Source organism: Protopterus annectens, chromosome 8.part1 (genome assembly GCF_019279795.1).
Source record: "Protopterus annectens isolate FY-2018-M chromosome 8.part1, PAN1.0, whole genome shotgun sequence".
Taxonomy (NCBI): Eukaryota; Metazoa; Chordata; order Ceratodontiformes; family Protopteridae; genus Protopterus; species Protopterus annectens.
The window spans coordinates 124,030,614-124,054,002 of record NC_056742.1 but is presented as its reverse complement, the minus strand read 5'-3'; the positions used below and the strand labels follow the sequence as shown (position 1 = coordinate 124,054,002).

At 38.8% G+C, this 23,389-nt stretch overlaps 1 protein-coding gene across 5 annotated transcripts in view; it reads right to left on the bottom strand.

Moving 5' to 3' along the window:
- Nucleotides 1-6,157: 6,157 nt before the first annotated feature.
- Nucleotides 6,158-23,389, bottom strand: part of GSE1 (Gse1 coiled-coil protein) — a 1,449,259-nt gene continuing 1,432,027 nt past the window's right edge. For all 5 annotated transcript variants that reach the window (XM_044081755.1, XM_044081750.1, XM_044081752.1 and 2 more), the window contains exons 14-15: nucleotides 15,170-15,273; nucleotides 6,158-7,194 (exon numbers count right to left, since the gene is read on the bottom strand). In XM_044081755.1, the coding sequence (XP_043937690.1) occupies nucleotides 7,060-7,194; nucleotides 15,170-15,273 (239 nt within the window). In that variant the 3' untranslated portion in view covers nucleotides 6,158-7,059. The remainder of the gene's footprint in view (nucleotides 7,195-15,169; nucleotides 15,274-23,389) is intronic.

Sequence of the window (23,389 nt, the reverse complement as noted above, 5' to 3'; positions counted from 1 at the left end):
AGTGGCCATTACAGGGGCAGCCATCCAGAAAAGTGCCGTCACACTGGTAACTGCTGAAGCATTTGACTAGAGAACCTAACCAAAATAAGGAAAAGAAAGGCTGACCGAGTACAAAGCCCTCTGTCTAAGATTCATTTTCATTCTGGCCTATTTACATTTAATAATTAAAAATACGCACATATTTCTACCTGATTGTCATGCATTTCAGTACAGTTGAAGTGATTGTGTCCTTTTGTATGGTTAGCAGCTGACGATTATCATCAGGAGATGGACATAATGGACACTGACATTTCTAAAAAGTTGAAAATGGCACAAAGTGCACATATATACAAGTTTAGATTTATGTACATTGTGTGTTCAAAACAGTCAAATAAAACTGTTTAGTGTTTTTGGCAGGGGAGAGCACGGAAAAGCCTTTACAGTATTTTCATGTAAAGTCATAAATTGAAACATTTACTTACATCTATGTCTACATCTCACTGTTTTAGTTGTTTTAATGTACATACACAGATTATCAGTACATAATGATGTGTTCCTGAATGAAAATTCAATACTGAGTGGTATATACAACTATGTTATTGCCAATGCCTATGTAAATTCCTGTGTAAATACTTATACATTCTGTTGTAAGCTTAGTTGTACTGTCTGGCCTCGGTCATGATTGAAAGGGCTTGGACCAGTTCACCTACCTAGTCAACAAATGTTAACTAACTAAAAAATTGAAAAATAAATAAAATATCTGCTTGCTGTGGAAAGGAATTATTACACGTGCACTCATTGTTTAAATACAACTTTCATACTTATGTTGGTAGTTCCACTGCCTGCAAGTACCAGACGTCAGAGGTACTTCAAAATGTTATGATTAGAAAATATATCTAAGTACAATAACCTCAACATATATATGCCTCATGCATGATGACTACATAGCCTTTTTTGTTGCTTTCTGTTGAAGACATGGCAAACATTTCCCCTTCAAAATCAGAACAAGTAACAGAAAATACAACTTTCTTGTTTACCCCAGTATCAAAAGAATGAACTACAACGGATGTGGAGTACGTTGACTAACACACCATGCATTTCAGACAGTCTTCAAATATGACAATTAGTAGTCATTTCGGAAGTGGAAACCTTTGTTGTACAGCACACCTCCTGAACTGTCCAGATTTTTGCAGAATCTCCAGATTTTTGCCTCATATTTTTGGTCTGTTCCTCATAAAATTTGTGGATTTCTGGCAAATCATCGAGGACTGAAGTCATTAAATAATGACAGACATTTGAGTTTCAGTCTTCATATCCATCTGAAAAATGCATGGTAACACAAAACATGTTATTCCATCAACTTTAAGTTTCCAAGAGCAATATTTAAAATCTGTACCTATTTTTGGGGCTTTCACTCCCCATTAAAATTTCTTGTGTCAAGAGGTTGAAAGGTATGTAGTACAGTAAAATCATGGAGAACCTCTTATCATATAAATGTTTTCTAAATACAAGCTATCCTCACTGTAAAATTTTACTGACTTTCAGCCGTAAAGTTATTAAAGATAGTTAGACTCATCCATGTTCAAAAAGATATTGAAAGTCACTGTGTTCTTTTTCCACCCCAAGCCACAGGGATAACTGCAAAACATCTTTTATTTGGAAGAGACAAACACAATAGGTAACATTTCCAAAGCATCACATTGCAAAATAGCATGCAGTGGAATGTTTATAATAAACACTACAAAAAAGGTTTAGTATAATTTTTACAATGGGATACAGCTCTTTTTCAAGAATTCCATTCAATCTGAGCAATTACCAGTCAGGCCTTGTCTGGTACCTATATGGTGTGAAGATGACATGTGGTTTTGCAAAATGACTAGCACAGTTTATCCTACAAAACATGACAACGTAACTAAAAGTACTTGATTCTGACTTCTCATATACGTACATGCGTACACACTCACACACACACACGTGTGTGTGTGTGTGTGTACATGTGCATATAACATATAACTGCAGGTGATGTATCTAAATTTATATTTATTTATATATATATATATATATATATATATATATATATATATATATATATGTGTGTATATAACGTCTTCATGTTTAAAGACGCTTGGTAAGCAGCACATGAGATTCTACTTCCACAAATTTGTACATCAAGAGTGTGTTCTTTACACATATTTAGGTATGCCTTTCTTGATTCAAAACTCCACTGAAGTTGAGCGGTTTTTGTAGTCATGGTAAATAACTTTAGCTGTTATCTATCTATCTATCTATATATATACATATATATATATATATATATATATATATATATATATATATATATATATATATATATAGTCTATTGTAAAATGTCGTGTGTCATGTATGTTCAGTACTTTTGTAATCATGCAGTTTTAGTGTGTTACAGACTTAAACTGTATAAAGCGCAATCACTGCTAAATAAACAAGCAGACAGCAAGTCAAGCAGTGACCCTGATAAGGTATGACTGAAACAAAGACTCAGTCTGTGCAACTGTACACAGAACAACACAGGGTGCTCTTTACTTTCTAACAACATAAAATATATGACAGGAACTCGTAAGGTTGTTACACCAATAACGGAGGCACTGGTATATAAATTTTTTTCTTCTAAAGTCACACTTACTATTCTATACTTCCTCAGACTGAACAAATACACATTTTGGTACAGCAAACGGAATCATATAAACTTGAATGTACACACATACTTTCATGAGATGGTAATGTGAAAAAACATCAATTTGTTTTTAATCAGGCCATTGGTGAATACGTTTTGAATAATATAGTAACTAGGGTGGGGTGCAGTGGCTGTTTAAATAAATGTTTCTAGTACCTTAACTGTAGCAAGGAGTTTTTGTAAGTTTTTTTGCCACTCTGGGTACTACAAACATTTATTTAAACAGCCACTGCATCCCTCCCCCACCCTAGTTACTATATTGTTCAAAAAGTATTCACCAATGGCCTGATTAAAAACAAACTGATGTTTTTTCACATTACCATCTCATGAAAGTATGGGTGCCAACAGCTCTACATTTGAATACATGGCTGTCTCCTATTTAAAACCAATATGAAATAAACTAATAAAAATAAGCCAACAGCTCCAAGCACGATCCCAATTTATTAAAAATAAAGGTAAAAGTCAAGGTAAGCGCTTTTGGCTGTATCACCAGCCTTGTCTGATGAAGGCTGGTGATAAAGCCGAAAGCGCTTACCTTGATTTTTACCTTTATTTTTAATAAAGTTGGATCATGCTTGGAGCTGTTGTCTCCTATTTAAAACAGCACACTTGTGATTCTTTTACACACTCACAGACGTCTGTTTGAAAAAAGAATGAAGGATGTGAAGTTTGCTGCTTAAATGTAGTAAAGAACTCAAAATAAAAAAAATAAATAAATATAAAGCAGCAAAAAATTAGTTCATGGAAACAAAGGCACAGACAAAATACAGGCAAAAGGCTGTCCCATATTTTAAATAATAAAAAGGCAGTACATTAGTGAATACCCATCAGTAAAAAGAAATGGTTTAAATGTTACTTTACAAGTATTTAAAACACATGCTTGTAGTCATTTTGTGCTGAGTGCTAGGAATGTTTTTAACATACACTATTAATAGATGATCTTATAAAAAGGGATATTAGTCTATTCAAACTACACTAACCAAACCAAAATTTTTTTAAAAAATAAATAAATACATTTTAAACCTCTTATCACCAATGTGCAAATACAGGACCTTACTAAAAATAATGCAGTTAAAATGGGCTGTCAAACCATTAGCGTGTCTACTGATAATACATGGCAATTTTATTTCCATACTTTCATTAACTTACCAGTGCTCACTTCATACTGTTCATGATTGTGGACATGGTACATCATGTCTAAGATAGAGAAACAGTATGAAAGGGGATGCTGGTCTACCACAGGATACATACATGTGTGTGTGTGTACGAATCAATGCAAAGAATCATCAATACACCTATTAGTATGCCAGTGTGATGAGAAAAAAAGCCACAGACCTTTACAAAACCCATGCACACAAAAGGAAGCATGCAGACTCGACAAATAAGCATACAGCCTCATGGGTCATGTATGGAATCACCAAGACACCTATTATTATGTCAGTGCAATGTGGGATAAAGCCACAGACCTTTGCAAAACCCACGCAAACAAAGGGAGTGCACAGACTCTACAAAGAAGGCAACCTGTCCAGAAATTAAATCAGAGAACCAAGCAATGCAAGGTAGTAATGCTAGCTTCTGCACCACTGTTACCCTACTGCCACACAGTGACAAAAAATAAGCAACTTTTCTACAAATTCAGTTGACTTCATCAATATACCAAAATAAAGACTTAAAGCTGAATAAATGTCAACTTTATATACAAACAATATAAACCTTAAAAACACATTATCTGAAATCCAAAACATTGTTTTACTCAGTTTTGCAGCAGAAATATACACACATGGTTTTATTTACAATGTATACTGATGTGCATTCTTTACAATATAAAAACAACTATATCCTTCACTGGGAGAAATTCTGACATTTAAGTAAACTTGAAGGTGAATGAAAAAGTATTATTCCAAACTGGTCAGGAAAGACAAACACACAGCTAGTTTTGTATACAGAAAGGCAACATTTTTAGGGATGTCTCCACTCCCTGCTAATGATGTTTCAAACTCTGCAAAAATAAAACAAGTGCCGGAAGAGATTCTCTACTCCTGTATTTCTGCCCCATCCATTTTAGAAGATTTCAGAAGATGGTATACCTTAGTGTAAAATATTGCATTTAATTAGAGGATTTGGGCCATCAGTTTTACTATTCAAAAAGCAAAACTAATGTTTTCAGTTTATGAATATCCTTGTTTCGCACAACTATCATTACAAAAAAGTTTAACATACTTCATTTTGACAGACTCCTGGGCTTTCTTCTAGGCACAGCTATCTAAAAATTGTTATTGTCATAAACAGTTTCTTATGTCTGTTCAAAAAATAAGAATTAAAAGCTGCTTAAATCACTTGGCAAGGAATCATATGTTCCTGGAGAAGATGGAAATACTCCTAAATAAATTACAGGCTAATTAATGGGGAACAAAGGACACCACATTCAAACACACTGGAGATTAAGTGACTTGCTTAAGGTCAGATGGTGAAGGCACAAAATAACAAATATCATTATTAAAAACTGTATTATCATAGCACAAAAAGCAGGCCCTACAAAGCTTCTGAAATATCATTAAACCTAATTCAGTGGCCACACATCTACCAAACAGGATGTAGAAGTAAGTAAAAAAAGCCACCAATCACCTGATAGTTTTATCAAATTCCAAAGAAATAATAAAAGGCATGTAACATGCATTGTGGCTTTCTTAAGCAATATGTTAAAATTTGATTCCATATGAGACCACATGCTTGCGGGGCACACATGGTGGCCAAGCTGTCCTCTACTGCAAAATAAAATGATGTTTGTAAATCAACTACAATTAATAATTGCAAGGGCCACCTAACAAATTGTTACCTATTTCTGGACAATGTAACTACTTGTTGAGATGTATTAGCAGTGCAAACACAGTACAATAATTTCTACTGATATTTGACGTTGAAGAGCCGTCACTGTATTAAGTGGAGTAAAAACACAGATACATACAAAATCAACGGACTCCTACAACTTCTTTGTTAATTATTGTGTTAGCAACATAAAGTGTTCTTTAAGAGTAGAACAGCAAGACACAGTTGTACAAGAATAAATACAGCAGTACCGGAAGCATCTGCTACAAATACAAAACATTTTTGCACCTTCCCTGAGGACTTGTATCTTTCATTTTTCAGAAATATCACCTACCTGTGTTTACTTGACAGGGTAAACCTGGGTGCACATTTTTCTACCCCTAGGCACTTATGACACCACATAGGAAGAGAAGGAGGAAGGTAATCTATAATGCATGTTTTTAACAAAAGTATTTCTACCTTCAGCTGGTGCTTACCAAGTCCTGATAGGCAACATAGCAGTTCATGCACCAGTGAAAGCTCTTGTTTTTTCAAATCCTTTTTTAATATTTTCAAATTTCCTGACCAGCAGCAGTACAAACACTAAAAGCAAGTTAAATTTTATTTTGCCAAAAAAAAAAAAAAAAAAGCCGAAACATATTAAAAATGGCAAGCTTTTTATAACAATAATTAACGTAATAAAAACATACAAAACATTTTCTTTTACTTATTTACAGTACAAGGCTGAAGCACCTTTTATTTCAGGCTTTTTGAATTTTCTAAAAACCCACCATTCTTGGGGGGGGGGGGTAAGTTTACAGGTGCACATTTTGTGTAATAGTTGTGTAAATTATCTTTTTGCACAGTAATTCAAAGGTACCTTCAGTTTTTTAACTCATTAAGTGCATTTCCATTGAAAAGCCTGATAACTTCAAGATGATCTCAAGTAATGCAGCTCATTTTCTCACAGGAAAAATGACATTGCAAAGGCTTTACGATTGTTACTGGTATGTTAAGAAATCAAGGAATAGACTTCTTCACTTTGCTGTACCAGTGCTTTCTGAAACAGGAAGGGTCTTTCCTCGACATAAAGTCTGGCAAGAAAATTCAATAGGATACAGCAGAATCAAGGCCTCTTCTTTGTCACGTTACTATGGCAACCAAAGGAGGATGGGTCGATATAATCGACAGTGCTAATATGAAGTTATGTGATGAAATACACATTTAGTGTTGTTACAGGAGTCTTCATCTTCAGAAACCATGAATTTTACATGTTAAAATTTTACACAAAGAAACAAGGCTTCTTACATGTGTGTATGTAAAATGCTAACATCTAACAGCACTGAAGTTAATATTATCTGGTGGGATACTTTGGGAATCCATAACCTTTTGCGTCATGCATGGCACATTCTTGATCTTAAAATATTTCTTTCAGTTTAGCTTCAGTCCTCCCAGTAAAAAAATTTTAATTATTCAAAATAATAAAATAGATACTCTTTCTTTCTTTATGTTCGGCCTAGTGCAGGAGGTTGTGGTGGCAGTAGAAGAGAGGCTGGGGAGTGTCACCTTGGATACCCCCTGAAGTAACCCCTAGACCACTGCATTTGTGGCAGTACAAGGCACTTTCGTAAATGATCTAGTTCAGCTTGAAGCCGTTCCCTCTCTGATGCAAACTTCTGTTTCTGGGCCAAAAGTTCCTATTAGGGGAAGGAAAACAAAACATTTACAAAACAAGTCTACATATACAGTTCAAATAAACCAAAATGGCTTTCTTCTCCATAAAAGCAACAATGAGATTTCAAAACATAAAATATACAAATATGGACCACACTATTATTAAATGAAGTCATTTACTATAATGATAAAGCTGAAGTATTCCTAGTACCCCAAAATCAACTGTTACTTTAAAGGCATGGAAAACCCATGAGATTCTTTCAGTTTTTGTTGTTCTAGTCACACTAGCAGTGTTACAAACACATTTTCCTCTGCATGCTCTGTCTCCCAGAATCAATGGCTTAGTGCCTGGTTTAAGACAATAGTCATTATAGATTTAGGTGGGTGGTTGACAGCCATGGTACAGAGTGAGGGACCAAAGGAAGAAATCAGACTCAAGTGTGGTATCATACATGCAGAAGCTGAAATTATCCCTTCCACCATGAGTGACGTAGACTTTGCAGTGAGAGCAGCCCAACAGCTGACTGAAATTAAATCAAGAGAGGAGGGGCTTAGTAGACGATCCTAGGAAAACTCTGCAGTCACCAGAAGCAACACGCAAGTTCCACTTAATGAAGTACTGGAATGAGGTCCTAACTATTACCCAAATAACTTAAGTATTGGAAGAGGGATTCAGGCACCTAGGTGGCATGACACTTCCCTATGGGAGAGGTGGATGTGGACATATGGCTGGATGGCAGTCTAGTAGTGACATATGGTTGTGAACATTTCCCAGTGGGCACAGCAGATCCCCTGCACCATCTCCACAGGTAGCAGAAACAATACCACAGAGTGACAGCATGTGCATGTCCCCAAGCAGCACAAAGGCATAACCATCTGCAGTACAGGCTGCAGCATCAAGATGCTAGGTAGGCATGAATGTGGCACTGTGAAAGAAGTGTACAATAGACAAAGCCTTTATTATTGCAGCAGTGGAAGTGATGTGTGGAGTACCTGGTGTGTACTATATATAATTATAATCACAACTTGTAAAAATGTGCCACAACATGTAAGAAATCTCAACACTGCTGCAGTCACACTTACTGTGGAGGATGTGTTTTAGGTGACACTCACTTACAATAACTTTTCTATGGGGTGGGTCTCTGGCATTCCTCGGAGCAGTGATTCCCTTCAGTCATCAGTTAGGTATTGTTCCTGTTGTAGGGGCCATCCATGTAACACACTTAGCTGGTGGTGCCGTGATTCCACCTGATTACTGGTGTGTAGAAAGTCCATGCCAGAGGCATCACAAACATTCCAAAATTTCGCAGTATAAAATGTTGGCAGTCGTTGAGGTGCAGCAGAGCGGGATGCATGCTTCCTCAGATGGCCATGCACTTAATGATGGTAAAGAAATGTTGATACAGGCTTAGCACATTCAGGCAGTGTAGAAAATCTCCAAAATTGTGGGCACAACATCTACTGGTAAAAAAATCAGTGCAATCAACTAGCGGTAAAAAAGTCAGTGCAATCAACTAGCGGATGGCTATAGAAAATGCAGTGTCTGTACCATGAAGGGCCACAAGGTGATGGTGGTGCAGTTGCCACCAAACGATCTGAGCAAAATGGAACACGCATTCCTTTAGGATTGTTTTGGAGAAATGCCTGATGACTGGCATGAATTGCCACCTTCTCAAAATCAGACATGATGGACTCTGGATAAAAGATGCATCTGAAATCTGCAGCCACCCCCTTAAACATATCCCATATATGGTTATATGCTGCCTCTGTTTTTTGAGTCATTAGACAGCAAACCAGGGGAACAATCCTACTGTTAGTGGGAGTGCCAATGGATTCATGCATGGGTACAGTTGGTGGCACACTTCTGCACATGTGGGGAATGTGCCATCCACAAGTATGATGTGTGACCTGTAAAGATCTTCCAGATTTTGTGCTGTAGTTAGCAAAATAAGGAAATCATTGCCATCCATGCCTGACTTTCCTCATAGGAGATAGGTACCACTATAGAGTGGGTACTGGCTGACATCTAAGTCCCCTAGAGTTGCAGGAGGTATTGAAATGGATGCATGTGCCTTCTGCCATATTCTGGTAATGGTGTAATGGAGTGCAGTACAACATGGAATTGCTTGTAGAACACTGTCATCTGCCTTTCCAATGACACTCTGTTTCACCTGACTAGGTAAATCATTGCTATGTTCTGCATTCTGATGTACTTTTGCATGCATCACTGCTACCTGTGCACTGGATGCATCGGGTCCATATTGGTGTGGCAATAATTTCTGCAGTTCTTCCCATTCTGCATGGCGTACTGTGATAGCCCAGCCTCTACAGGCCACTGCCCTCCACTTGATACATGCTCAGTATTGTTTAGATACCACTTTACACTCTAAATGATATAGGTATCCCTTTATCATTAGCATTGGCTTACCACGTTGGCTGGGCATTGTCCAATATCTGCTGCCAAGCTGTCCTGATCTGCAATCACTGGCAGTATCCATCATGTTTACGCTACTGCTCAGCATCCATGTTCTACAGGGTAGTAAGGCTGAGCAGCTGGATGCCAGTGATGCAGCTGTAGGTTGCTCTATGCCTGTGGAAACTGTGAAGTATTTCACCTTGGAGTACGTAGGTCCTGTACTAGCCTGCTATAACTAGCAGCATAGTGAGTGGCCTCCACACATTCTTTCACACACAGTAGTCTATTCCTCTGTTCAATCCACCCTGCTGCTAAATGCCTGTCTGCAGCTTGGACAGTTATGGTGTATTCCCAACCTGCACAGCAGTAGGACATTCACAGTATGACAATGTCTGCACTTGATGCAATACACTAAAGTCACTGCCCTTAGAGAACACTTCCCCTTTAATGGCCTACCTTACGTCTTGGCTAATCAAACAACCTTGCCCAATCTCATATCCAGATAAAGACTTTACTTAGGAATGCTTTCCTGTACTGCTCCCTTTTTTACATGCCTGCCTCTATTCTTGTGTTTGTCCTATCTGCAAATAAGATGATTGTGTCAGAGCTCTATGTGCCACACATGCTCTTCTGATAGACTGCAGTATGCATAGGTAGGTGAGAAAACCATAAATAACATACCTGCCATCCAGAATTATGTAGTTCTCTGATAATGTAATATGTTTGGATCATGCAGGTGTCTCCCATGTCCACTGTGTGTGTCTGTTATTCTATCTACTTGGTGATTCCTGAAGGTAACTGTCCCTGCATTTTGTTAGGACACACCTCTAATAAAAAGCTTTAACAGTGCCACACTCACTTCAATGTAGTTGAGCGCATCTCCCCTTCTTCCTTGGTACTGAACTCTCATGTTGTTCTATTCCTTGCGGTATGTCTTCCACAGAACTACATCTGCTAAGTATTCGATTATCTGTGCAAAGCTTTTGCACAAACTAAACGTCCCTTCCTGTTCTGTATCAGGAAATATTCTATATAACCATGCTCTTGCAGTTGGTTTAAAGGGTTGGGATATTCCCTTATACTACAGGATATGCTGGGTGTATTTTTTTTACTTTACTGCACAGTGCATCTCTACTATTGATACATCTGTCCCTCTGGACAGACTTTGGAGTAACTGCCATATAATGGTGGGATGGAATTAACTGATGTTATCTCTGGTAAGGCCGCCCTACTATGCATTTGTACTGAAAGTGATGCATATGTCTCAATTGTCAAGATTCTTGCAGAATGTCCAGAATTTTGCTGCAAAGTTTGGATCTTTTCCTCGTAAAATTTGTGGTTTTCTGGCAGGTCATGCAGGATTGAAGTTATACAAAAAAACAACATTCATTTGAGTTTCTGACTTCATATTCTGCCGAAAATGCAGGCTAACACAAATCCTGATATTCTAGCTACTTTCTAAGTTTAAAGGAATAATATTTGAACTTGTCCCTATTTTGGGGCCTTTGCCCACCCATTATTTTAGGCTTTGCCCTGCTTTCTTTGCTAAGAGGTTGAGAGGTATGCAGCGAGGTATTGCTTTTGCATTTTTTACTACAACCTTTACAGAGTCAGGCTTGTTTACATCATGATGATAATTATTCCACTGTGGCTGTCTCTGCTTTTAAAATACAGCTGGGCAGCTTTCCTTAGGGATCACTGCAATGTGCCAGGTTTCTCATCAGCATTTCATACTGCACACTGATTGTGTTTTTGGCTGTACTGCTCTACGGTGAAGTGGCGCTGCAGCCTTCTGGTTTTGGAGTTGTAGCTCACGGGGAAATGTATTGTGTCCTAAATCTGAAGGAGTCAATTTGTGAGAGAGGGGTGTAACCAGGCTAAACCTGCTTGACTCTCTGAAAAAGGACTAAACCATGTTAGATTGGTTATGTCCACTGCCTCTGTTGATTAGTTTCAGGACTCATGACAGGCACATGCCTAGCAGAAGGTAAGCCGGGGATTGAGGGTACATCTATATCTCACTGTAGGGGGCATCATCCCTGCACATGGCCCACCACATGCCCAGCTGTATGTCCATGTAATCCAGTACATAACTGACAAGCATACAGTCAGCTGCAGTGTAGTGGCCCCTGCACATCCACTCCTCTCCGTGACCAAGGGAGATTCAAATCCAGGGGACCAAGAAGGTCATCTGGAGAGATAAGTTCCATCTAGATAATAAAGTCCTCATAAATGTAGAGAATGGAAGAATGAGATGCACAGGAGATCTGAAGTCAGCCTTTTCTGAACCTGACAAAACAGATTCCAAACAAAGAAACAAACCATTGCAAAAAGAACTTAAAAAAATGACCGTTAACCTGGTTAGGCATATTTTTCTCAGTGACCACATGATATGGTAAAGAGGTTTTGGCAAACCTTTCTGATTAATTTCCCTTTTGTTAAATGCAATGGACAATGCAGTAGCACAAAGAAATCTGCTCACTCCCTCAGAAATGTAAAGTCTGACAATGGCTGTTCCTGTGCATCTGTTGCCATTTTTTTCAGCTTATGAATTGGAAGAGGAGATCAATGTCTCAGTAAACTTTACAAAACCTTCTTTACATGTAGTATATTGTGTAAGATTTGTTGACATGACCATAGCACCTACAGTCCATTTTTATACCACCAAGTGGCTAAGACCTGATACGGCTCACAGTTGGTGGCCTGTGCTCTCCTAACTAGAGTACACTATGTACCAGAGATAATACCTAAAAAGGTTTGTCTGCTTAACACATACCCCTATCAGGCACCATCTAGAGTTTGTGCTGCTGTCCACAAATGCACATTTGTGGAAGCAGTCTGACAGATCTATCAAGTGCTAAAGGAAAGGCAGGTTTTGAGCCCAGTACCTTTCATCCTTGAGGAGGAAGTACCCAGCATGTTTTTGGGAAGAAGGAGGAATCCCACATAAACTTGGGGAGTATATGCAAAACCCACATAAACAGTGACCAGAGGTCAAGCTTGAACCCTGGATCATGTGTCTATGAGATGTAGATCTTAAAGATCAACTGCAGTGGTTTTCTTACCACTTCTTTTTGTTGCAGTTATACTCTAATCATGTAAAGGATGCTTTCTGATTCTACAGTTTTTACTTTGGTTATATCAGTGGATTTATATTTATTTAAAAATAGTGTGTCTTTATGTAGTGAATGCTGAGCTAATTTCCAATTACTTTCTGATTCTGTCATCTACTGGCACTTTCTGATGATGTCATAAGGGAAGCAAACAATGTGTAGTCCAATATCTCAAAGTTCTGAATTGAAGGGGAGTCTCTTTATGCCAGAAAAAGGAGTCTATAAAGTTCTATGTAATTATCTAATCTGAGCATAGCCAAAACTTGGCTACGGACATGGTGGAGAGCTGTGTCCATTTGATGTTTTCAAGTGCAGCAGCAGCTCCACCTATACGTAATACATGATATTTGTGTCAGGGCCCCAGGTTTGCCATACAGGTGGAGCTGCATGGACATGGAACAGTGTAGTGCAGGAGCTCCTCCAGTAGGGTGACATGTCTATCATAACAACATTCTACTTGTCCAAGATGAGGTACAGGCTTGCAGAGCCACTACTACATCAGGGAATTAAAATGATTTTTTTAAAGAGAACAGTCATCCTCTCAATAGTTTGGGAATGGCTCAAACTATATCAAACCACACATGCGCATAAGCCCTGGCTTTCCTCTGCAACTCTAAAAGCCTGAAGTACAGATTCACCTGTATATGGAACTTGGTACTGCAAGCAGTCTGGCTTTCCACCAAGTAGTCCCTGCATTACCTAATCCCAAAAACAGATGGAGCCTGGAGCTTCTGCCTTTCTAAGAATTTCATTCGGTATAATAAACATTTTTAATTCTAGCACTTATTCAGTTGCTGTATAGCACACATAAACATACTTTACTGTTGGCTGTCATTGTGGTGATTCCCATACCTGCAGGTTTTCTCTCTAAAAGAGACCGCCCCATGCTAGAAAACTATTTATTACACTGATATATCTATGTTATAATGATTTATTACACTGAAATATCTATGTTATGACAATGTATGCCAAGCATTGCACACTTTATTAGGAATCTCATCCTGTTCTATTTCTTTTATTATTTTTATTTGAAAAAAAAAATGTGTGTACTGCAATCTTGTGTCACTTTGTATACTGAACTCTACGGTAGACTCCTGAAAACATGCTTATCCACTACAAGCTGTTTGCCCACCCAATTACATCACCAACCTGCAGGATCACGACTCAGAATCAGGAAGTACCTGGCAAGCTGCTCAGTATATAGGAAATACAGACACAAGTTTATGAACCTTAATATAGTTTTGGTGATGAAACTAAAGCAAAAACTAAGTATTTTGGAATAAGAAAGTCCACTTTACATGACACAAGCATATCTAATGCAAAAAGTACCATTAAGAAAATACACCTTTGCACTTGATCTTTAACCATCATTACCTCAAAGAGACATGCACATGCATGTGAGCACAAAGACACACACACAAACAAACCTGACAACCTATATATGACAGCATAGTAGAGGCTTAATTTACAACATCACTTTATTGTGCTGTCTCGCAGATGGCTATCCTTGTACCTCTCAAAAATTATAGGCTGTTACCTTTTTAAAAGAAAATGCTTGTTAAAGATATTGGCAATGCTTTTTTTTCAATAAACTAGTATTTATATGTGTCTTCATGCATGCAAAAACTATTTTGTTGCAAAACAAAGCTGTTCTTTAAGTTTAAAAAAGACCTTCAAAACAGCCTCTGAATTCAGACATGTAATAAATGTGCCTTTTAATGTCATGCATTAAGTACAACATGGCACATGATGTAAATACATCATTGTGGGGACAAATGGGATTTAGGCTAACCAGAATGTTTGAAGAATTATAAAGCAATTAGGTTAGGTAATCACTGACATATTAAATTAACAATCTGGCAAAAACAAAACTGTTAATTTAACATATTGGCAACTACCTAATTACTTTACAATACTTTAAACATTCTAATTAACCCTAATTAGTGTCTGCCCAAACAGTGATGTGATTACATTATGTCAGTATGTTGAACTTAATGCAGGACACCAAGAGGTACATTCTTTACATTTCCTCATCTGGAGAGTGTTTTTAAGGTATTTTTAAAAATAATTATTTTACAAAAGATCTTTTACAAGAATGACAATGCACACAAGAATTCTTTCGAGAAAAAAAAATAGCTTGATCATCTAAATCAGATATTTATCACCAAAAGATTTTCAGCTTTAGGATTTTTTGGAAAGCAAAATGGCTTTTTTAAGATTAAATCTTTTTTACATTCACAAGCACTCAGTCTATATGTTATAATTGTATAGTTACAACATTTCCTGCTGTTTCCTATACCTGACCACTTTATCACTGAACATTCCTTTAAGCAGCTCATGTGCAATCAGGTTGAGGAACAAGGCATTCACCCCTCTGCGTTACCTCTTCATGGAAGCTGTCAAGAACAAATGACAGGGTTGCCACAGGGCAGTGTGTGGTATATTTTAGCACTCTTGATGCAAACTCACCGACATCCTGTGAGAAAGCTTCTCTGCTGTGAGACTGAGTGTATAGTGCTGGGCCTCCAGACGTCTGCACTGGTTCTGTAGGACTTGGCATTCAATGTTTTGTTCTGCAAAGAAACAGCAATGTAGCAGTGAGTCCTGGTAGTTCTCAGACATTACAAACACTAAAACCATCTTCTCATCTAACTTACTCATTTCTTAGATAAAAACAGTTTATTTTTGTTTAATTACACCTCTGATCCACATGTTGTGATGCCTTACCAAATGTAAGCACTTTTAGTTTAAGCTAAAACTGTCAACTACTTTGACAGAAGTAATGCACACTAACTTACTTCCCATTTTATTGTTATCTCCAGGTTTACAACTGGTAATATGCCCACCCATGTTCGTCTATTGGTAAAGTGGTCACGGCCAGTGTAAGAATGTGCTCAAAAGCAGCCTGTGAGACAAATTTTTAGCACCTTCATTTCAAACACTAATTTCAGACTTAATATTGCCATTCTAAGAACAGTGTCAAATATTGCCATTCTAAAAACAGTGGCACTCTGTTAAAAGCCTCTTGCTCATAAAAAGGCACACATTCTGTCAAAATCAGAATGCCAACCTCCTTCAAAGCAGCATCAAGTTTACTACCACCTCAGGAAAGGAAAAAAGGTGCCTGCTCACAGTAATCTTACTGAACCCTTAGAGATATCTTTGGAAAAAGCCTTTGTGGCAGTGGTGTCACCAGCACCATAAACCCTTAAAATCTCCTAGACATTTTTCTACCAACACTGTCAGCAATGGAAAACATTATGTTATCAACCAGCCAGTCATCTGTTTAGCTACAAACCTATTCATCAATGCTTCAGACTAACAGAACAGCTGGTGAGTGCCATCGTTGAAGGTCTTCAGAAGGTCCACAGTATGGATCTTATTTCTGTCCTGTGAAAACACTATTAAATTACAACCAGGCTTTAAAAATTGTGTTGCCCAGTGTGCAATCAAAGGTGGTGTTGATCCTTCCTTCACTTCTGCTAGATGAGGGTACAACACCTAAAGGAAACCATCTATGTCTTGCTGAAGTCATATCAAACAAACATGACTGTTTGAAAAAAAGGGAGCAGTGGAAAGTTGTGGATACTGATTACCTCAATTCCAATAAGGTCTGTACACCACTTTGTCTCCTATTTGAGGAAGAACTGTATCAGGTGAGCCCACATATAGATCCATTACTTAGATGTCAGTCTTTGTAACCTGGCCATGGAGGCACTTCCAATTGCACACAGGCTGCTTAATAAACATACCCTTAGGACGGGTGACTGTGTGGTAAAGTGGTAAAAAAAATGGCTGTGCAAAAGTTAAGAGTAAAGATAGCCTCAAACAAGGAAAGGAGGATGATTAGCAAGATGCCATTTGTGAATGTCGAAAGATGGGCCAGAGAGTGCAGTCTGTCTGAGGACGACACAAAGAAAAGCAAAACAGCAGTCATTTTATTATATGATAAGACAACAAAAGAAACTTGAGAATGAAAAAAAAAAAAAGGAAAAGAAAAGTGGGGCCAAGTCAATGAAAGAAACTAGAAAATACTTGATTACTGTCAAAAGGACTGTAACAGACAGTGACAAAGAACTATAAACACTGTGGGGGAACGAATGCTGAAAGTTATAAAAAAAAAAAAAACAAGGTTATGGGAATTATAACCTGATGTATGTATAAGGAAAATGGTTATGCCACTACAACGACAAATGATCATGTCTCAGATACACTACTATATTCGATCCTGATCATAGGAGGTTACTAGGCTAATGGCCCTGGGGCCCTTACAAACCTAGCCAAGAGTTTATCCCCAAAAAAGAACCCTCAGTCAGCACCTGTCACCCCAGAAAATACAAGCTGCAGTGCTTTTATTCTAATCCAGGACCGTGTGAACTTTTAGCTGAACGCTTAACATCTGGAGCCACATGAGAACATTCACAAGAATGTAGACAAGATGGAAGCAGTCACACACTGTTAACAAAATGGTAACACAGTCTGCCTCAACAGTTCCAGAGACTGTGGTTCAATTCTGATCACCAGTCACTCTATGGAGTTTTGCATGTTTTCCCTGTATTTGAAGAGGTTTTCACCAGGTGCTTATGTAGGTACAAAATAAAGGCTTTATTATAAACAGACAACACTTCTGGACTGAAATGTTTTCATTCTGAACTAAATAACAAAGTTCAGTTTCTTTAAGCTGCAGAACTATACGAGTATTTACACAACTCTTCCAAAACTTTTTTGAAAGCCCTTAAAAAGGCAGTAAAGAAGCACACCATGCTGTCTACACTGACCTTTCCTCTGAAGTAAGCAGAGTACTGAAAACTGAATGGTTGAATATGTAATTGAGCTATGTTAATTTCTGATCCTCCTTTCCATAAATACATGTCACTGCCCCTACTTCTTAGGAAGTTAACAAATACATGTCAGTGCCTTTTCTGTCTCAAAAATTATCTGGATTCAAACAGTGAGCAAAAGGCTAAGACAACTGAGGATATCTGGTAGCCAGGACCTACATTTTTAATCCTTAATCAATCATAAAAGGAATGATGTTTCAGAATACAAGAACAATCATATTGACCATATTGCTGAAGGTCACAGAGTTTAAAATGCCCAACCTGTTTCACTAATCCAAGTCATACTGTACTCAGAAATGGTTCCAATGCAGAAATCCATCAAAGGATACTTCAGTTAAAAATAGATCTTGTATTTGGAAAACAGCTTATTGGACTAAAAGGCAGTACATAACTATCTATGATAACTACCAGTGTTTAAATTGTACTTTTTAATGTGAAGGAAAACCTTATCTTGCTTTACGTGGAAGTGCAGATAAGGGTTATTTTGATGACAAGAGAGCAAAACAACCCTCTCCATCCAATACTCCTGTAGTGGAGAAATATTTACTTTCTTCAAGGTGCAGCATGTTCTATGATGACTATTAAAATCTGAGAAAAATGTGGCATACTCACTTCTACATGAGATGTTGAGGGTGGCATTTCACCATGTTGTTGTTCTTCTTTCGGCTTTTCCCAGTTAGGGGTTGCCACAGCGGAACTCCAGTCCGCTAATGATTGGCAGTAGATTTTTTTATGGTGCCGAGGTGCCAGCCTGATGCCCAACCTTCAACGAAGGCATGCCCATTCATGCATGTCTTTAGAACGCCGCTTGACCGCTGGGAGGACATGCAGACTTCACACAGAAGGCGCTCCAGCCAAAAGAATCAAAATTCTGCTTTTTTCTGTGTGGTTCAGCTAGAAAAGACTATTTTACCTTTGCCAATTGAAATTATGTTTTTGCACAGATTTGTTCTTTGTGATGTTCTACTGCTTGATTCAAGGGGTTTGTTAACTGAATCTATCATAGCCAGAAAACTAAAACAGTATATGATTTTTCAAATACATTTGCTTAGATTAATTAATTATGAGGCACACTTTCAGAATACAGTGCCACAGCAGAAGCCCACCACCATACTGATGACAAAGTAAAAGACTGTGAATTATTTACTTTACTTAAAGAAGGGTCCTCTACAGTTGCTCAAGGAGAAATTCCCCAGATTTCATTTGATCACAAAAAAAAATATATAGTGACAGACTGTTGATCACTTTTTCTATAAGAAATCACTGCCAGTGTGACTTTTCATGTGTGCACCGGGAATCATTCACTTCTTTTATGAGATTCCTTCCTTCTTTGAGTTGGTGTGACCCTGTAGTTGGTATATACACGTTTGGGGGTGTGGGGGGGGCTTGCCCCGACACACACATTGGGGGTGCAGGGCAGCTTGGCCCCTTGTAAAAAATGCTTAAAGTAAAAATGTTTGCCTCTCACTTGGGCACGTGTTTTGGATTGTCAATTGGACTTGGATCCACAGTGTTTTGGATTGTCGACTTCCTAGAAGTCAGTAATTCATAGTAGAACCCAATACCATACTAGTGGGTGATTTCAACCACCCATTCATTAACTGGGAAGCATACATGACCATTAACATGCAAGCTCAAAGATTTCTAGACTTTGTCAATGCAAATGCTCTGGAGCAGCTAGTCTGTAGTCCTACTAAGGGTGCAAATATAGGAGAGCATTGCAGCACCCCCCCCCCCGAGTGTAATCTCTTCACTGGTTAGATCAGATCATAAAGTGGTCTCCCTTGAAATAAATTTTAAAAATAGAGCCCCCAGCCAAACCCAAAACCTTTAAGAAATTTTCTAAGGTTCACAGATTTACAGGTGTTTACTAGACTAACGACCACAAGAGCTTTTTTAAGCCTAGCCATGCATCCCAAATCTCTGACAAGTTCTGATACCCTTGCTAAGTGTAAGCATGGCCAGGAAGATGAACCATTTACAGGTTACCTGTGTACATTAGAGACACAGGTGCCAAACCAGGGACGAATTTCCAGTTTCCCATCCAGTTGTCCAAGTTGCACTTGAATTAGGTTAGGGAGGAACTCTTCTTCATGTGGATGGGGAGCCTGTTCCATAGATGGGATAGTCTCTGGGATACATACCTATCTCTCCAGCAGGTCCTACTTATATCACAGGCAAGGTTTAAGTATTTAAAATGGGTAATTCTAGTGCTGTTTGTTTTGTGGATATGCAGGAGGTCCATCAGAGTGGGGTCTGACAATGCCACGTATGCCAGGCATAGATATCTCCCCTCAAAAGCCTGTAAAAGACAGAATACAGGGATAGGACTTTGAGGTGGTCTGCATAGGACACTTTACTTACACCCTGTATTATTTTAGTGAGGAACCTCTGTGGACGTTCTAATTGTTGGATATGCCTTGTTAGGTACACACCAAAGGGGGCACTGTACTCAATGATAGGTCTGATGAATGCAGTGGAACAATGACTTCCTTGGACTTAGATGCCATACCTTTGGTTGTAAGTTGCACAACATAGAATGATTTCCTCACTACTGCATGTGATGATCAAAGGCTAGATTACTATCTATGTCTGTCCCCAATTCTGACTACTGGGTTAACTCTACGGAGTGTGTTGTCAGTATAATAGTTACCAGGGATGGATGACTTCCCAAAGGATATTTTTACACATTTCTTGACATTTAGTTTTAGTCCATGGCTCGGACATCAGTTGTTTGTCTGTGCCAGCCCCTCCTGGAGAACATTTGTGTCAGTGTGAGATTCAGTGACAGCTCCTAATTTGCAATGATCTGCAAATTTAGTCAGCCAGAGACCACTGACATTGGCCTTGACTTCTGAGAAGTAAATGCAAAAAGGAGTGGTCCAAGGACTGATCCCTGAGGGACTCCACTTGTGACTGGCTTCTTTGTGCAGGTGGACTCCCCAATTCTAACTTCCTAGGTCCTGTCTGTGAGCCAGTTGGCTATCCACCGGGTGACATACGGGTTTGTACCTAACCTCTTGAGTTTGTCAACAATGCCCGAGTAGGGAATTGTGTCAAATGCTTTGGCCAGGTCAAGGTAGGCAGTGTAAATGATTCTGCCCTCATCCATTGCTAAGGCAAACTACCTCCTATTAAGTTTCAGCATAGCTAGTTTCAAAGCACCCCCAAGCCCAGAAAACACAGAAGCCTTTGCAGAGATTTACACAAAAGCCCTGTACGACCATATAAACAAATGCATGTAAATGACAGCATCAGACTGAAATAAGACTAGGACAAAACGCAAAAAAAAATCCACCCTGGTAGACCCCTGATATAAAGAAGTTGTACAACAAAAGAAAGAAAATCCTGTCTAGAAGTAAGACAGAATGTGCACAACAGAGGAAAAATCTCCCTCATTAGTCTAAACAAGCAAATCAGGGGACTAGTCAAGTCTTCAAAAGCAAATTTAGAGTAAAAAATAGCCTCCAAACTAAGGATAACCATAAGGCATTTTTCAATTATGTCCTCAGTCTTAAGGGCAGCACCCAACAATAGACAGAATTAGTTGTAGACGGCATCACCTGTACTCAACTAGAAGATGTAGCAAATCTGCTGGCTGATAAGCTCAGCTCAAATTTTACCTTCCCATTACTTCCGGTTACTCCCCAAGAAACACTCATCACCATTCATCTACCAAAGAACAGATCACCACTGTGCTCCCTAAAGCTATAAACATGGCTTTGATGGGTCCCAACAATATCCCATGATGCTTAAAACAGGACTGATCAGGCCCACTAGGATCTCTGTTTAACCACAGCCTCCAGACTGGCTTTGCCCCTGTATAGTGGAGGACAGCAACAGTCATCCTTCTTCATAAAGGCGACCATCAACAGACCTGGGAAATTAAAGACCCATACGTTTGACTACTCTTATATGCAAGGCAATGGAAAGAATAATTATGTACCTTATAAATAACAATGTAGGAAACCTCCAAACATTGGACTCAACACAGTTCAGGATTGTCAAAGGCAGGTCATACCTGGTCAATCAAGTGGATTTCTTTGAAAAAGTCACTAGATCCATGGATGAGGTTAAAACAGTGCATACTGCCAACTTTGACCTGGCTAATGCATTTGACACAGTTCCCCAGTCGGGTATTATAGATAAACTCACAAAACTGGGCAGGAATCCCTACATCACCAGATGGATAGCCAAATGGCTCACAGACAGGACACACTGTTAAGAGTGGGTGAATCCAGACCCAGCAAGAGGCCAGTTACTAGTGGTGTGCCACAGGACTCAGTGCTGGGACCTGTCCTGTTCAGAAAATACTTCTTTAAAGTCAAGGCTAATATAGAAAGGAATTTTGGCTGACTAAGTTTGCTGATGACTGCATGCTAGAAAGTTAGAGGCAATTACTGAATCCCCCAGTGATGTAGATATTCTTCAGAAGGGTCTGACTTAGACACGTTTGTTCCCAGAGCCATGGCCTGAAACTAAATGCAAAAAATCCACAATCATACCCTTTGGGAAGTCAAATGCCCTTGCAAGCTACATTAATAGCACACTCCTAACAGTGGACTCAGAGGTGAGAGATCTAGGTACACAGACAGATAATAGCCTGAACTTTAGACTGCCATGCATCTACAGTGGTGAAGAAATCTATGTGGCACAGCTTATAAGTAAAGATACGGGATCCCAGATTCAAGGAAGTTACAGTCCCACTGTACTCAGTCCTCATCAAACCAATAATTGAGTACAATGCACCTTTTGGCATGTAACTCACCAGGCACTTGCAATATCTGAAGCAGCCTCAGAGGTTCCTTAGGGGAAAAAAAACAAATACAGGGTGTAAACATATCCTGTGCAGATAGTCTAAAAGTCCTATCCCTTTATTCTGTCTCCAACTGACTATTAAGGGGTGATCTACACCTAACCTACAAGGCACTCAAGTCCATCCCTGATAGAAGTGTTACTTACTCTCAAGACAAATTGAGCAAAGGTCACCTGATCTAGGGATCTAACCTAGTCTATGACACAAACAAAACATGCTGGAGAGAAAGATACGTGTCTCGGAGATTGCCTCTTCTCCAGAACAGGCTTCCTATTCATGTAAAGCAGAGTCTTTCCATGATCCTTTTCAAATGCAGTTTGTATCAATGGAAGGGGAATCATAAATTCACCCCTGGGGTAGTGCCCACGTCCCTTATGGACAAGGGCAGTCTGTAAAATACTCTAAGGCACAGGCACAAACCTAAGCCATCCTCTAGCCCTTAGGGATTGAATATTGGGTACAATTTGGATAATAATGGCTAGGCTTGTAAAGGCTCTTAACACGTTAGCCAAATTATCTATGAATGTATGAACCCTTAAAGGAGTTATGTGGGCCAGAAATTCTTGGACTGTTGCAGCGAAACAGTTAGCACTTTCATAAATCTGGGAGTTCTCTACTGCACTTAGTTTGTCTGCAAAAAGGTTCCTACAACAAAGATGCATAAACCAGTAGCACTTTTATAGAGCTGTAACTGAAAGCAAGAGTAATGAAGTGGTGGCACATTCTAGTTAACCCTACAGAGTGAGGGAGTAGAAAACTATACTATGTATATCTTTATTGTTCTTCTAATAGGGTCACTCTTAGGACAGAGCAAATAAACAATAATTTAAAAATGTGACTCCCATGACCAACTTAATTTAAAAATTTGATTACCCCCAGCTGAAACAGGGACATTGTGACATTGAAGACAAACCAGGGATGGTGTTTATCAGGAACTGCCTGATAGCTCAGTGACCTACATATCTTACCTGGGCTCATCCTAAAAAAGCTGTGAGTAGCTGACATGAGGGCTCAGGGTTGTAGCCAGTGAAG